At 35.8% G+C, this 15,319-nt stretch overlaps 2 protein-coding genes across 3 annotated transcripts in view; both read left to right on the top strand.

Moving 5' to 3' along the window:
* The window catches only part of LOC145488045 (pyridoxal phosphate phosphatase PHOSPHO2-like), a 5,241-nt gene extending 2,263 nt beyond the window's left edge, over positions 1-2,978 (top strand). The window contains exon 2 of the mRNA XM_081466813.1: positions 1,435-2,978. Coding sequence (XP_081322939.1) covers positions 1,435-2,145 — 711 coding nt within the window. The 3' untranslated portion in view covers positions 2,146-2,978. The remainder of the gene's footprint in view (positions 1-1,434) is intronic.
* Positions 2,979-4,576: 1,598 nt separating this feature from the next.
* Positions 4,577-15,274, top strand: LOC145488040 (transmembrane protein 198-like). Of its 2 annotated transcripts, none has more exons than XM_081466808.1 (5): positions 4,577-4,724; positions 9,580-9,892; positions 10,885-11,351; positions 12,168-12,253; positions 13,350-15,274. In XM_081466808.1, the coding sequence occupies exons 2-4, from the start codon at positions 9,580-9,582 to the stop codon at positions 12,207-12,209; spliced, it is 822 nt and encodes a 273-aa protein (XP_081322934.1). In that variant the 5' UTR covers positions 4,577-4,724; the 3' UTR covers positions 12,210-12,253; positions 13,350-15,274. The 2 variants fall into 2 exon arrangements, with proteins under 2 accessions (XP_081322934.1, XP_081322933.1); XM_081466807.1 differs by having other exon boundaries at positions 4,587-4,724; positions 10,885-11,448.
* The last annotated feature ends 45 nt before the right edge of the window (positions 15,275-15,319 follow it).

A 15,319-nucleotide genomic window follows, 5' to 3' on the forward strand; every position in this document is an offset into this window, starting at 1 on the left:
ATGCGTCTGTCCTGTTATTGATGATAAATTGCATCACAACATTGTCAAAGTACAATGGCTGTGGAACCACGAGCTGCAGGCGAGCTGTTCCACAGTAAACTTTGACAATGTTATGACGAAATTTATCATCAATAAGAGGACAGACACATAAAAAACTGATGTCAATTTGTCTTTTACAATAACAAGACTCCAAAATGGTCTAATGCCGGAAATAAATGAGGGGAAAAGACGCTGTAAACTTGCCATAAGCAAAGATAAGTGAATTTTGAAAATGATGCGAACATTGTCAGTAGCTTTTCTCGCTTTTTGATTGGCTACTTAAAAAAGTCCATAAAATCTCCTGCATAAATTAAAATTTTATCTGTCTGTACTCTTATTGATGATAAAAATGAGCCAATCAGCACGCGAGAAATTAGACAGTTATTGTAAAAAGTTGGTTTTACATATTGTTTTTACTGACTTTGGGGCAATTCATTAAGGCATTAAAATTACTTTAATTTATGCTCTCCTGTCCTAGCCAACGTATAGGTCCACCTGTTTGTTAACGAGAAAAAAGGAAATTCTCCTGTTACAGGGGATCCTCTCCTTTCCATTTCGGTATTTTAAATTAATTTACTAATGTCCTCACAGTACATACATTATGCCTTGAACTGAAATCATGGTAATTTATAAGTTTAAGAGTGCAGTTCAATGTTTTATCAAGGTGGGTTTGTCATAATTTTTATAAGTTAGTTGTGTTTTAGTGTGTTACTAATCATCAGCCTAGGAAGCTCAATAAAATGTTTTTTTCATATTTTTTGAAAAATATATTCTCCTAAATACACTACATGTACATATTTTACTTTTTTACATGTAATTCTTCTGTGACAAACAATTTGTGATCCGGGCACAGTATTATGCAAACTAAAGTATAGGTGTAAAGCTTAGTACCAAAAGTTTACTTGTCTTTGGCTACTTGGCATACTGTTAATCTTGAGCCTTGTATATATTGCAAGCATGCCACACTTTCAGCCACAGTTTTATTTAGCGATGAAACGCTTGGTGCTTTCCTTTTTATCAGATAAATTTGACCTGTGTGACCAACTATTACCAAACGGGAAGACATTTTCCAATCATACTCGTAGAATGGATCATCTTAACATTTTCTATCCCTTTCCCCAATCCCCCACATCAAATCTATTGAAGTGAAGTAGGGCAATGGACCGGTTTGCCAAAATAAAGCAGCAAATCTCAGACTGACTGGACTGATAAGTCAAAGTGAACCTCTTTCAAAGGTGGTCCTTTTTTCTTAAATTTTCCTGAGACTGAATGTTCTGTTTCATTTGATTTCCAACCAAAATTTCTGGAATTTTTGGCATAATGGAAATAACATAGTCTCCTTTTTGATTTAGTGATATATTACTTGTATTGACATCAGGTAATACTTTGTTGTAGGTACAGCAATCTAAACTGTTGGCAGTTTTTGACTTTGACCACACCCTTGTGGATGGAAACACAGACACATGGGTGACCAAACTACTTCCATCCACCATGCAGTTGATACGAGAGCATCAGAGGAAAGGATGGTGTTGGACTAATATCATGGACAAAGTCTTTGGTGTTCTGCATGCAGAAAATGTAACCAAAGAAGACTATGTTAAGTGTTTTGAAACTCTGCAATTTACAGAAGGAATGAAGGAAGCTTGCCATTTTTTGCAGACTCGAAAGGTGCCAACAATAATTATATCTGACTCCAACAGTTACTTTATTGATCATATACTGGAGCGTGACTTCCTGCGTGAAGCTTTCTGTGGTGTTTACACAAACCCTGCAATGTGGGAAAGCAGTGGCCGGCTACATGTTGAACGATATCAAGAGCATGACTGCAATAATTGCCCAGAGAATCTTTGCAAATCAACAGTCCTTCAGAAGTACCTGACTGACAGCCATCAACATTTCAGGCACATAGTTTATGTTGGAGATGGACATGGCGATCTTTGTCCCTGTCTAATGTTAAAAGAAGGAGACTACATCTTGGCACGGAAAGGATACAAACTTTTACACTGCTTACAAGGTGAAAAAAATTCAGAGGTCAATGCAGAAGTTATTCCTTGGACAACTGGGTTTGAAGCATTGCAGTTGTTTCAAAAATTGTGTGACACTTAAATGAGCTTTTTCATTGCCAGAGTTGTTTGTGAAACTTAGCTTTCTCATTTGTACACATTTATGTATTTATGATACAATGTTTACTTTGCTGACCATGCAACTTTCAAAATGCTTTTTCAATAAGTTTTTTTATTATAAACTATTTATAATAATAATTATAATAAAAATGAAATGGAAATGGCTGAACCAAGGAGTTCCATTTAACTGGTTCAGTCCAAGAGGTATTTGCAAAGTTGTCTGTGTTATTTTTAATTAATTAGAGTACCTGAAACTACAGGAATGTCTGGGAGCATAAGTTACATGTAAGGTGTGATGGGCACTAAAAAGTTTAATGTCTGTTTCAAAAGAAGAGAGGTCAATAATTATTTTCAATCTTCAATGTGACAGAACTACAGTAACTTCTAATTGCCTTTTAGAATAGTGGTAGGGGGCAGCGGTTGTGGGAAACCCATGATTGAGCTAATCCAGATTCTTGTGTTATTCTAGTTCAAGGAAACCGTAACGACAAAATCACATTGATCTTTGCATGACTTGTCAGATTAATAGGAATTTCACATGTAAAGAATTTTGAAATACGAGCACAACCAGCAGAATGTGCGGAGTTTCCAGCACAGTGTTGGTTGCTTCTGTTAAAATAAAGTTGTCAAAGCATAATCAAAATATTAAGCTAATTACTCCAACCTTTCAGGGCCACCATCGACATGGCACCTTTCTGAAGCGATAAAAATTTTTTAATTTGGCCCAGTAGAGGACTGGAAGTTCAAAACCAGTCTCCAAATGGGGGTTGGGACCTGGCACTGGATTTCAACCCGGAAGGGGGAGGGGAGGGGGGGGGGGGGACTCCCATCTAACAAGGACGGGGGTGCTTGTCGTATATTTTGAGGTTTAAAAAAGTGGTTTTGCCACCACTTAGGGTGTTCATTCAACCTCAAAAGTTCCACAGTAGGAGCTTTTGTGGCACCTTTCAGGGTATTGAGCCGAAAAAATGTCACAGGAGATGATGTGTTGTTTTAGAATTGGTACCTTTTAGAGGTGAAAAAAATTTCAAGCCATGCCCACAAAGTAGGATTTTGGTACCTCTTAGGGTTCTTTCCAATATTTCCGATAAGCACCCCTGTCCTTTTCATATGGGAGTCCCTCCCCCCTTCGGATTTCAATTGCCTCCCTTATCAATATAATTATGTGTACATTTATCCTTCTTGTGAGTCTTTTGGCCTCCCTTGCAATGATAGGTGTTGTTTGATCAGTGTTTATCAGAATTGCTACCCCCTGGTGGTGAGAAACCTCATGATGGTAATCTTAAGCTGGGAAACAAAGCCTTTTTCACTAATTCTCCACTTTCTGTTTGAAATAGTAGGAAGAAAAATGTTCACAGTTGATATAATGTTCTAGATGAGTTTGTGAGTACTGTCCACTGCTTGTACACCTAGCTTCAACTTTTTAAAGGTCTGAAGCTGTGTTATAAAGTATGTTTGTTGACTATTCTTTGTACATACCATTGATGGCATATTGAAAGTGTGACAAGAACAGTGGGTTGTTATCTAACTTGAAAGTTGATAAAGCAAATAAATCGACCAGGATAAGCAGCTGAGGTCAGCTCAGGATCACTTGTCAAACATAATTTACATTTTTTCTTTCCACTCAATGGAGGTTGTAAGCTTATCTTGTTCACATGAATAGCAAAATATTTGATAAATAGATTCTATAACACAACAGCACTCGTAGGCATTGAATGTTAAGGGAAAAGTTTATGCAGTACAGTAGTTTTGGGGTACAGCAGAACTGACTTTCTCATATCTAAACTAAATCCGTTCTCGGCACTTTCAAATTAATTTTTTTCAATCCGTTATTTAACGCCCGCTGTTGTATTGTCTTGGCTAATTGAATAATACATGCAAGGCTTTGATATGGAAATGTTTGACTGAAACAAACAGTAGAAACAGAACAATTCAAAAGTTATTTGTCATCTAGGTTACGGTCTTGACGGTCGGGGAATTTTTAACTTCTTTTCTTATATTATGAAGAAAAATATATGATTCTAAAGGCACAATGTAGACTCTGTTCTATGACTTCTATTGACGAAACAAAATGATTACTCAGATAGAATTTCCTTTATTCCCCTGTGTAAACTCTACCTTCTCGGACAGGGGTTCGGAATAAAGGGTCAAGGTTACAAGAATCTACACTTCAATCAGTATTAGTGAAAACGAGTCGTTTTCTTTACGAATTTAATTTTCAGAATAATACTTATCATAGAAAGTAGTTATAATGGAACATATCTTCATCTAAAAGTTCATTCCATATGCATATCTCGTTATTGTTAAACTAAAATTATTTTAGCTGTGACAACAATTGAAGCATAGCGTAAATTAGTTGCTGATCAAACGCAAGTTTCTCCTACTGGATGCACGAGTCAAAAGATCAATAGCGTCTTGAACAAATTATTGCACGCATTATAAGCGTGGACGTTTAGTTGTCCATTTTGCTCATTTCCGGCGAAATTGGTTCATTATTTTTGAAACTGATGCACTTTGGACATTCAGAGGGAGTGTAACTGTTAGTTTTACACCAATGCAAAGGTAGGGACGCATTAATGTTCGTAGAATTAGCAATTTGAAGCGAAATTTAGGTCACGTATAGTGTCGTTCGTATCTTGGGTTCCACATGTTAGCTAACTCCCTTTAAAACTCGAATGCTAATGGAGGATGAAGTCAGTTCTCTGAACTGATCGAAATTTTAAAAGAATTTACAGACTCGTGATACAGATTGGTCACATTAAACCGAGTTCCTAATGAAGATGCATTAATTGAACGAAGATTCTCGAGCGAAGCAGCATGTATGTTGAAACAAGGTTGTATGTGCGCGGAGTCTTATTCAAAATTTCAAGGTGTTCTTGACGGCTTCCTTGCAAAAAGAAATGCAAAAGTAATTTAATCATGTTTTTAAAGTATAGATAAGCGGTTTGGCTTCTGAAATGTGTGGAAACCTACACCTATGAATATATAACGAACTTCCGATGGGCGCGTGGGTACGTTGCATATCATCGAAGACTCATTGAATAAATCTATGCGTAAAGCTTCAGTGCGAGAAACAAAATTTTGCTCTAGGGTATAAGTCAGTTAACCGTTTTATGAAATGGGATTTTCATCTCCAAACTAGCTTCGGAATGAATCCAGCCGTTTCCAACCAGAATGTTTATGTTGTAAAGTGCTTTGTTTCTTCACTGAGTGCCGTTAATGATATCGGCTAATGAAGAATGAATACAGTTCTATCTCTTTTCCCGTGATTTAATGGCCGATGTTTGTAACAAATGTCAATTCCCTCCAGCAAAGTTAGTACCGTCAGTATGCGTGACTTTAATTTACCATTTTGGCTAACGCAATTTCGCTGCAAGAAAGCAGAGGTTGCTTTGTTTATTTTGGGGAAGCTAGGCCATTACTATTGTTTGTTCCTAAGCAAATAATTTCCTTCTGTTTACAATGGCTTACGTCCTGGTGGTTTCTCGAGCAATATTTCTTTTAATTGGTTTCTTCTGGTTTGAGAATTTTAGGCTCATTTTTTTTTACCTTTGCCCATTTCGGTTTTACAAAAAAATGTTTTCAACTTGGTGGCATTTTCAAGTGAAATTCAATTAAAAAATGCCGTTTTTTACGAAACTCATATCTCTTTTAAGATATCGGCAATAAAAATTTATAAGATATGATACATATAAACATTAATGTATGTTTCCTGAAAAAAAATTATCAAGGTTTGTCAAAAATTGCTTCATAAACTTGCAAAAAAAAAAAAAATCTAATTATTTTATCACCTATCTACAGTCTTGGACAAAATAAATGGAACATCTGGACCACCCCTCCCTCCATTTCAATGATGCCAAAATGGGGCGTTTTTTCTCCTTCGCGCCTTCATCATTGCTTTGGGGGGGATGGGGGATAATTGTTCCATTTTATTCTGTCCAAGATTGTAGCTATTTGTCAATGAATTATCACTTATAGCTAATAAATATAAATATTAGTTCCTAATTAATAGTCAAAAGAAAAGAGTTCTAAGAAATCATGAAAAATCTATGACATCTATAAACATTATTTCCTGTAAAGGCTGCTTTGAATCTCTTAAAAGCATACCTTTGCTAAATGTGAAAATAATTTATTTAATTATACTCAATGTTCTCATGCAAAATTTATTCATGGATTTTTCTTGACAAAAAGCTTTTAGCTGAATAATTGCTCAGCACTAAATTTTACTATGAAATGACTATGGAGCTTTCAAAGAAACCTTTATTATTTACTTTTACATAATAAGGAACAGAAATGATTTCCTTGGGGACCAACTATTTCTAGAGTTTCATAAGAAAATTGCATTTAAAATAATCTCAAGGTGGATTAGATAAGAGATTAATGTTGATTATCACAGCCTTAGTGGAAATTTCTATCAAGTAACGTAATTAAAATGAAACTCAATCTCAGGTGAACTGTCATGCAAAACATAATTGGCAGTATTTTTATTATAATTTGTGTGTTTCTGTAAAATATAAGTGTACACGAGAAAAGGACATAATTTTGTTCCCCAGCTGTTTTATTTTGTCTTTGCAATGATTTTTGAAGAACTGTCACCAGTCTAAAGTAAGTTCACTACCAACATGCTACTGAAATGTACTTGATTGCATTCAGTGTTACTACAATGGGTGTAAGTTGGCCAACTCATATTTGTGTGTCTGATGTCTGAAGTACAATATTTACAAATACAGAAAAAGCAAAACCAGGCTATTTTAGGATTATATAAAGAATACAAATGTGTACATGTCTCTCCAGAACTTAATTATGCTGGCAGATTTACTTTACTGTTATTTAATACCTAAAGCAGAATTGTGTTATTAAGCCCTGACATGAACATAAATGTAAAATTTACATGGAGAATTTAAAAGGTTATTTTTGTTTTACCTTGATTCAGATTTGTTTAGTGCTCACATTTGTATCTAAGAACTTAGTTTTTTACTGTCATTTTGTGAACACTGTACAATAACATTTTACTGATACAGCTTGAATAGAAAGGTTTGAAGGTTGTATTCATTACAGAGATGTAGTGGATGGGCGGCTGCCAACTAATTTCACCAGGTGAAAGACAGCTAATCACTGAAAATTAGCCAGAAAACAACAACTGGCTATGGCTAACTCATCACGGCTGAGAAAAACTCGTTGGACTTGAGACAGCTTAGTCTTTTCATAGCTTCATGTATATGTACGTGTATGGCGATGTTCAGTGGGGGAAAAGTTCCAGTTATATTTCAATCAAGTGATTGCGAATTGTTTGTGGTGTATTCTCTGGGTATAAGGAACTGAATGGGTATGATTTATTTATGTCTGAAGAACCATTTATTTTTGATAAAACATTTTGCTTTACATTTACATATGTGTGATTTTCTCAATCTCAATTCATCTCAATTCATCTCAATTGATTACTGAGTATTAACAGAAGTTTTCTTTGGACAAGATATGAACAAGTTTGCAATATTATCAGTTCACCTTGAAATAATTTTGTCTTTGTTTAGTACATCTAGATTTAATTTGCAGGTTGTAGGTCTGTGAATATTGTGAATCCTCTTCAGATAGGTTTTAATTTAATTGGTCTGAATTTATTTGATGAGAAGCACTGATGTCTATATCACTTAACATCGTTAATCTTGTCTTGAATATTTGAGGTTAAAACCTGGCCAATCAACCAATCAATTTTCTTTCTTGTCTGTTAACGTGAAGCCAAACATGTTGAGTTATAGTAAACAAGTTGGATGTTCTATCCAAAACAATACTTGCATTATGTTAGAAACAGGCTAACTTTAATAGTGTGTTGGTGATCAAGCATGTCTTTCTGATTATTGAAAATCATTCCAGATGCCTATCTGTTCTGGTGTAGCCTCCATGTCTGACAAGAACAATGATTTAAATATAAAATATGAATCAGTGCTGGTAATTTGAAGTGTGTTGTTTTGACTAAATTAGTCTCAAGTGGCATCTCAGTCGGTCTGTATAGCTGTATATGTGTGTATATCTGGCTGCAAATTTTTAAAATGGAAGAGTGTTACAGATGTTCTTGGAAAAAGCAGGTTGCACTTATACTTAGAAATACTATATTTAAACTTGACAGTATTACCAGTAATGCATGATGAGGCTGTATCATGTTTTTAAAATAAGCTGTGGATTGATTTTGTTGTAAGTTCAGAATATACAGTATGATATAAACATGTTTTGTTAAAATGGATACATGTATGTTAAACCAAGCTGCAACACATGCATGTGCATGTGCATGTACAGTAGTCACCTTTAAAGACCCAATTTGAACTACTTCACTGATTGATATTGACCTGTCTAAACAGGCACAATTTTCTGGATAACACTCTCACTGGTTATTACTATAACTGTACATAGAGGGACACATTATTTAATATCTTCAAAAAAAGGAAGGAAAGCAAAATATATCATTGTAGTAAGAAATTTGACGGGGGACGTATATTGGAAACAATAGTAAGTCAATTTTTATAAAAGGTGTTGATTAAAATTCTAACTTGGCTCCGAGGCTTAGACGCATTTTAAAACAAAACAAAATTAGATGTTTATTCAATTTGGCCAACTTTGATGTGATTTCTGTCGTTTTCTCCTTCTAAGTCTCAGAGCCAAGCTAAAGTTTAAATGGTAAGTTAAGTTATATCAGCACTGGTACATGTACATATTTCTATCAAGATTTCTGTGAGAGATTGATATCTTTTATGCCATTAAGTGTAGTACACGACATGGTGATTCGTGTCAGCAGTGGAATAACAAAACTGAAGAATGCAAACCACTATGCCAATTTTGCTGATCATGGGAACTTATTTGTTATACAATGTATACTTTTAGTAAGAACTGAATGAAGATCCATTGAACAAGTACAAGGAATAAGAAACTAACTGACAAAGAGGAATAAGTTTGCCAAACGTATAAAAATTCACTGTCAATCTAGTATTGTAAGTCTTCCAACTTAGTAAAAACAGAGTTTTAAATGTATGGTAGAGAGCAAACCTCGATCTTACTAGCCAAGCCCGACGGCCACAGCGGGGAACATTGGCCCAAGGTGACTAGCAGCTGTATGAATTGAGTGAAGTGAGGTCCACACAAAAATGATCAAGGGCCAATATTTCCCAGTACATCTCTAGCAATTGGCTAGGTTAGTAAGTAGTTTATCATATGACACTCAAGCCTAGTCGCTATTCTGGCTTTCAAAAGCAAAAAATACATGGATTATGACTGTTTCCTTGGCAAAATCCCTACCAAGAAAGAACTGATCAGAACACTCAGATTGTCCTCAAGACTACCTTGCCATTATGCATTGTAATAATGAAGATAATTGTATGAATATGTCCATCCACTTTGCTGAACTTGTGGTTGTACTTTCATTTGACAGATGAGTCCTGCAATACTTTCAGTGCTTGTTCTACTCAGTGTGTTCCTCTCTGTTGTGGATGGGATTAATGACACAGTGAGCCCTGGTGTTGGCAATAGTAGTTCTGTTGTCAACATGAGCACTACAGTAATGCCAACCACCCAGATAACCACAGATTTACCAACTAATGCTACTCCACAGAATGCTACTCCAGGAATAAAGATTGGTGAATGTCACGGCTTCGAAGTGTTTGTTCTAAACAACCAGCTCAATATACCGTACACTGTCACATGCTGTATTGCCCTCCTCTGTGGATTTTATCTGATTTTATTTGGTAAGATTTGCTTGAATGTCATGTACAGTATGAGTAATTTTGTCAGTGAAACTGTGAATTTGGTACATTTTTCTGATTTTTACCGACTTGAAACACTTAATTATTTACTGGCAGGAGCTCCTAGCAAAATAAAAATACAGTCTGTTTAACAAATAGATTCCATGTTAGCGTGTGTCTGTTCAGTATTAGTCTATATCTACTAACATTCTATCATGAATGCCGTTCTCTGATTGGCTATGCTATTCACCATCTATTCTGTGATAGATAGTGAGTAGTGTAGCAGTGTGCACTTGTTAGCAAAATGAGTGCCTCTTCTTTGCGTTTTCGAAGTGTCTGTGAAGAAGATTTAGACAAAGTTTTGAACGACTAGTAGATTTATACTAAAACAATTAGATTATTCACTTTCGATTTCTATGCTTGATAGTTGACTCAGGCTGCGCCCTTGTCAAGTATTACGCGATAGAAATCTCGAGCTCATAATCTAACTGTTTAATAGATCACAGATCACAGATTGCTTCAAAAAGTGGCACATGAGCCATCAGGTGAGTGTGTCAGTCGTGTTCTTTCCACATTTTGACGTTTTCAGCTGTGATCTATTACTGAACAGATGCATGGCAACATGGAATCTACATGTACACGTATCTGCTTTATATAATAAAGAAACCATTAAAAATGTTAATGACATCATTTATGGATCTTTCCTCCAATAGATCATAAGTAACAACCAATCAAAATGAGAGAATACTTCTACTTTTTTTACCGTTGGTTTGAGAACATGGCGGCCTTATGCACGGTCTACACTGTACTGTCATGACAAGTGAAGATGATAATGAATTATTATTGACTTCAACTACAGTGAACAAGGCAGTCTGCAATCTTACATGTAACATGCCTCTTTAAGAGTGCTCTTGTGCTCACTGTATTGTAACCAACTGAAGACAAATCATGAACAAGGCATACTGATATTTGTAATTATATCCTTTATGTTATAGGCTACAGATTTTTTAAGAGCAGCCTTTTTCTGTTGGGGTTCCTGTTTGCCACCTTTGTCACCTACATTATTGGCAGTAACCATGCTGACCTGCCATCCTGGGGTCTTGTTGCAGTGGCTGTCGCTGTTGGAATATTCTGTGGGCTTTTGACGATGTTTGTCACTTACTGTGGCCTATTCCTTGGTGGATTTGGCCTTGGATTCTTCATTGGCATTGCTATATTCTTTATTGTCGAGACATTCTACCATGTTTCCATCAAGTGGATACCATTTGGAGTCCTCCTAGGTTTGAGTTTGATCTTCAGCTTGCTGACGCTAAGGTGGCAGAAGGGATTCTTCATTGTGGCAACCTCAATTATTGGGGCAGCACTGATAACGGGTGGTGTCGACTACTTCATCGAAGAGTTTGTGTTGATCAACTATGCTTGGCAAAGGATCATGGCAGCTGATGAAAAGGTAGACTGCTGGGTGAGTTGGGTCATTCTAGCGATATGGCCTGTCATGTTTATCCTGGGAAATGTGGTGCAATTCTGCAAAACAGGAAGAAGTTACACTCACAAAAAAAGTAAGCTCAACTAATTATTGTGCTATAAATCTTTTTCTTATACACCAGAAGTTAGTTGGCTATAAGGCATGATCACAGAGAACAGACTGTGTATGCTGCTGTTGAAGGGATTTGGCAGTTTAATGAAATGCTAATGTACATGTAGTTATCAATTTTGTTCTTACATAAAATTTTTACAGCACAGTGTGAAAAGTGTACAATTTATTGAAGTATACATGCAGGTAATGGTAGGAATGCGAGTGCAATGAAGGATTTACACTAGTTATGAGTTATACTTGAAAATTCTCTCAAAATTGCCAGAGGTTTAAGGCAAGTGCAGTTTGAAAGAATTTTCAAATATCACGAGAGGTGTAAATCCTTATTGCTCTGCAAGCTTTCGTGCAAGAGACCATTTCTTGGTAGTGGACTGGAACTAGCTTGCAACTGAGGCTTATGCAGGGACTCTTTTCAAATGCATGAATGACATTTTTCTCTTTTTAATGATATTCCCTCGCATGAGCCTCTACTGCAAACTAACTGCAGTCCATTACCGAGAATACGAAAATAGTCTATTACTCATTTATTATTCGACTGAAAAAATTACAAATGCGAGCGATAATTTGGGCTGCAGTGCACATTAATAATTGATGATAAATTGGCCTGCTCTCAGCCAATCAGAATGAAGTAATTACTTCTGGGTTATAAATTATAATTACTTATTTTAGTAATGTATCTTTTAGGATCAGACTCTGTGTCACTCCAAGGTGAAGATAAAGCAATGAAGAGATATCGCAGCCTAAACATGAATGGAGATGTGGTGGCAAAGGTAAAGTCATATTATACATTGTAACATTATGTTGATACTGAACAACATTATACATGAAAAAAGCTTATTCAAAAATAAATTTACTGTACCTCTACGCATTTATTGATTTGCTTAACAACTACATGTGCAACATGTACTGTATGGTGGTGTGGAGGTACATTGCCAACTTGATATACATGACTGATTGTGAAGGAATACCTTTCTAAGTAAGTCCCTATCATAACATTAGCATTCTTCAGCCTGGCCAAAGTTTTTGATGGTAAACTGAAACCTGGTCTAATGAACTCCCATTAAATTTCAATATTCAGTGGTAATAGGCTGTAAGCCACATCAGCCTGAGCTGTTATTTTTATGCGGGTTCTCTATCCAGGTTAAATAGGGGAATTCATGCTGATGTCACTGTTTACATTTTTGCTCATTTGCATATGACTTTGCGTACAGAAGGTGACATATTAGATCTGAATTGACTCCAGGCAGCTAAAGAGCTAGTGAAGCTTAATACGTGGTGAAAGTTTTAAATATTTGGGTGTAATATTCAAGGAGATATTGTCTTTCAAAAACTGCAAAATTTCTGGGTGGTAAAAGCGCTAATGAGCTCATACATTCTTTGTAAAATTTTGAGTTTTTAAACCCGTGTTGCACAAAAAGTGTTCAATACATCAGGCTCACATTCACTGACTGAGTTAATCGTACTATGACCTTTCAATATTCAGAACTGATTTATTTGTAGCTCCAAAAGAAACTGAATTGCTTATGCTAATGAGGCAAAATATTGTAAACAAGGATTTCCCTATTGGAATAGGGAAATACTGGTATTGGTTTTCGGAGGGGGCTGGGGAGGGCCCTTCTTCAGCATTTCAGTTTTAGAATACAGGCGGTATTGCACATGAAGAACTGAGAAGCATGTCAACTTGAAACACTGTTATTGTCGCGTTACAAGAAAGTGATGCCAGTAAATTATTTCTTCTCCTGCAAGGTCTGGTACCGCAGAACCACATACATGTAGTTCATCTTATCCCTAGAGTTATCCCTTGATAATGTGCATGTACATGTACGGGTATGTACTCTTCTGACCTTAGATATGTGTTGTTTGCAGTCCTACTACACCAAAGATGAAGATGAACGACGTCCCACAGAGGTTTAACCCCCGATGCCCAATTGCTGCTATACAAATTCCCCTGCAACCTTGGTCTCCATGATACATTTCTGGTTGAGTCTGTCTGGAGGGATGTCCAGTCTCCCATCTGTGGGAACACAAATAGGACATTGGACATCCATATGTACATGGAAGCTAATCACAGCTGGGAAAATTTGGTGATAAGCAAATTTATTTTATTTCTTTGCAGATCATTTTCCTTGATCTCTTGAAGAGTAATGCTTGCATGATAAAGTCTTGATTTTGTGACGATACCTTAACACCGATCAGCTTTGATACTGCAAAAGGGTTAACTCAATAAGTAGCACAGTCTTGCAGCCGCAGCTTGTCTTGTACGCATTACATACCTACAGTTCTGAATTTCTTTGTTTGTACACAAGTACAAACCGTGTGAACTGGTGTGAAATATTACAGTGTGACTACTCGAGCCAGGCCACTTGGAAAAGAGTGAAACAATCAGAATGTTACTTGAGAACAAAGGGTAGCGATCTTTTTCTCAAATAAACCATTAACATTGAAGCAAACGATGAATTTTAACAAAATTGAAAACCCAGCAAAGTCCAAGGTGTTGTGTCAGAACCTCTCAGGAAACTTTGGCATTTGTTGATTGGTTAGTTTTGATCCTTAATTTCGTACGCTTTTCAATGGTTTCAGTTTAGTTGTCACAAATGAGTTTTTCAAGCTCAATTTTTCGAGTGAGATTTATATTATAATTTGTCATGAAGGACTGAATCTCTAAGAGTGAATATAATGCAGAGGAGTCGACAATGTATATGTTTTCATGTCAAACACTGTTACTTGCTGTCATGAGAAGCTTCCCAGTCCATTGTTCTCAGTTTACATTTTGATTTGTTACTTTTCGTCAAGGTGGCGCAGTTTGAGTTACTAGCCGCACTGTAACAGGCAGAATCTTTAGTTTCGTGTGCACGTACTTCAGGATATTGGCACACATGATCAATGTGTGAAATGATCATATTTGTCAAAATTTAAAGAATTCTATTTCCAGTTAACCATGATTCGAGAGTTGAAGTTGATTCCATTTATTGTATTTATATTTTTATGATGAAAAATCAAATTATTTCTGTGCTAAGGCACTGTTATGTATAATGTAATATGTCAAAAGGTCTCGATTGATTTGACTTTTAAGATTGTATTCAATACACAATTTATGTGCATATTTAGGATTTCTTTTAACTTCAACAGCAGTACCTAAGGTGTTTGAAAAGCATTTGTAATATTCATATTTAATTTGTAGTTAGTAAGTTATCTTCTTTAGTCTATTTTTAGCCATTTTAGTTTCTTTTATTGAGGTAAATGTAATCATTATTGCCATTTTCGGGGCTGTCAATAAGGGCCGTAACCCATAACACCTGCTTTAGCTGAGTCTGTTTGATAGGTCCATGATGTTATGGGTGACTGACTATAGTTCAAACAATTCACCCATAAAGTATCAAGTTTATTGCATGTAAAGATCAAGACTACAAGTGAATCAAAAGTTAATGACAGCCCTGATTTTACTCATACATTTATAGAAATTACACTGATTTTTTTGTAGATATTAATTTTAATGACTACCTTTTCATTGTAATATTTGTGAAACAGCAGTTTAAGAATCCCAATGCTATGGTAATACTCCTAAACTTGCTTGTTTCAATTGTGAGGATGATTTTAGCAGTAACTTATCATGCATGTAACACCTGTAATTTTGTTTTAAGTGCGTTTGGTTGGCATTAATAATGACAGTTTAAGAGATGGGAGTATGTTTGGAAAATCAGTAGCTTGGTATTAAGAAGAATGCCCTTGTAAAGAAGATATTTTGTAGAATAGTGTACAGATTGGCTTCAATAAAGATTTAGTGTAACAAATTGGTGTTAAAATGTTATTGATGCTATTCACTTGATAAATTATTA

The sequence above is a fragment of the Orbicella franksi genome, chromosome 5 (genome assembly GCF_964199315.1).
Source record: "Orbicella franksi chromosome 5, jaOrbFran1.1, whole genome shotgun sequence".
NCBI lineage: Eukaryota > Metazoa > Cnidaria > Anthozoa > Scleractinia > Merulinidae > Orbicella > Orbicella franksi.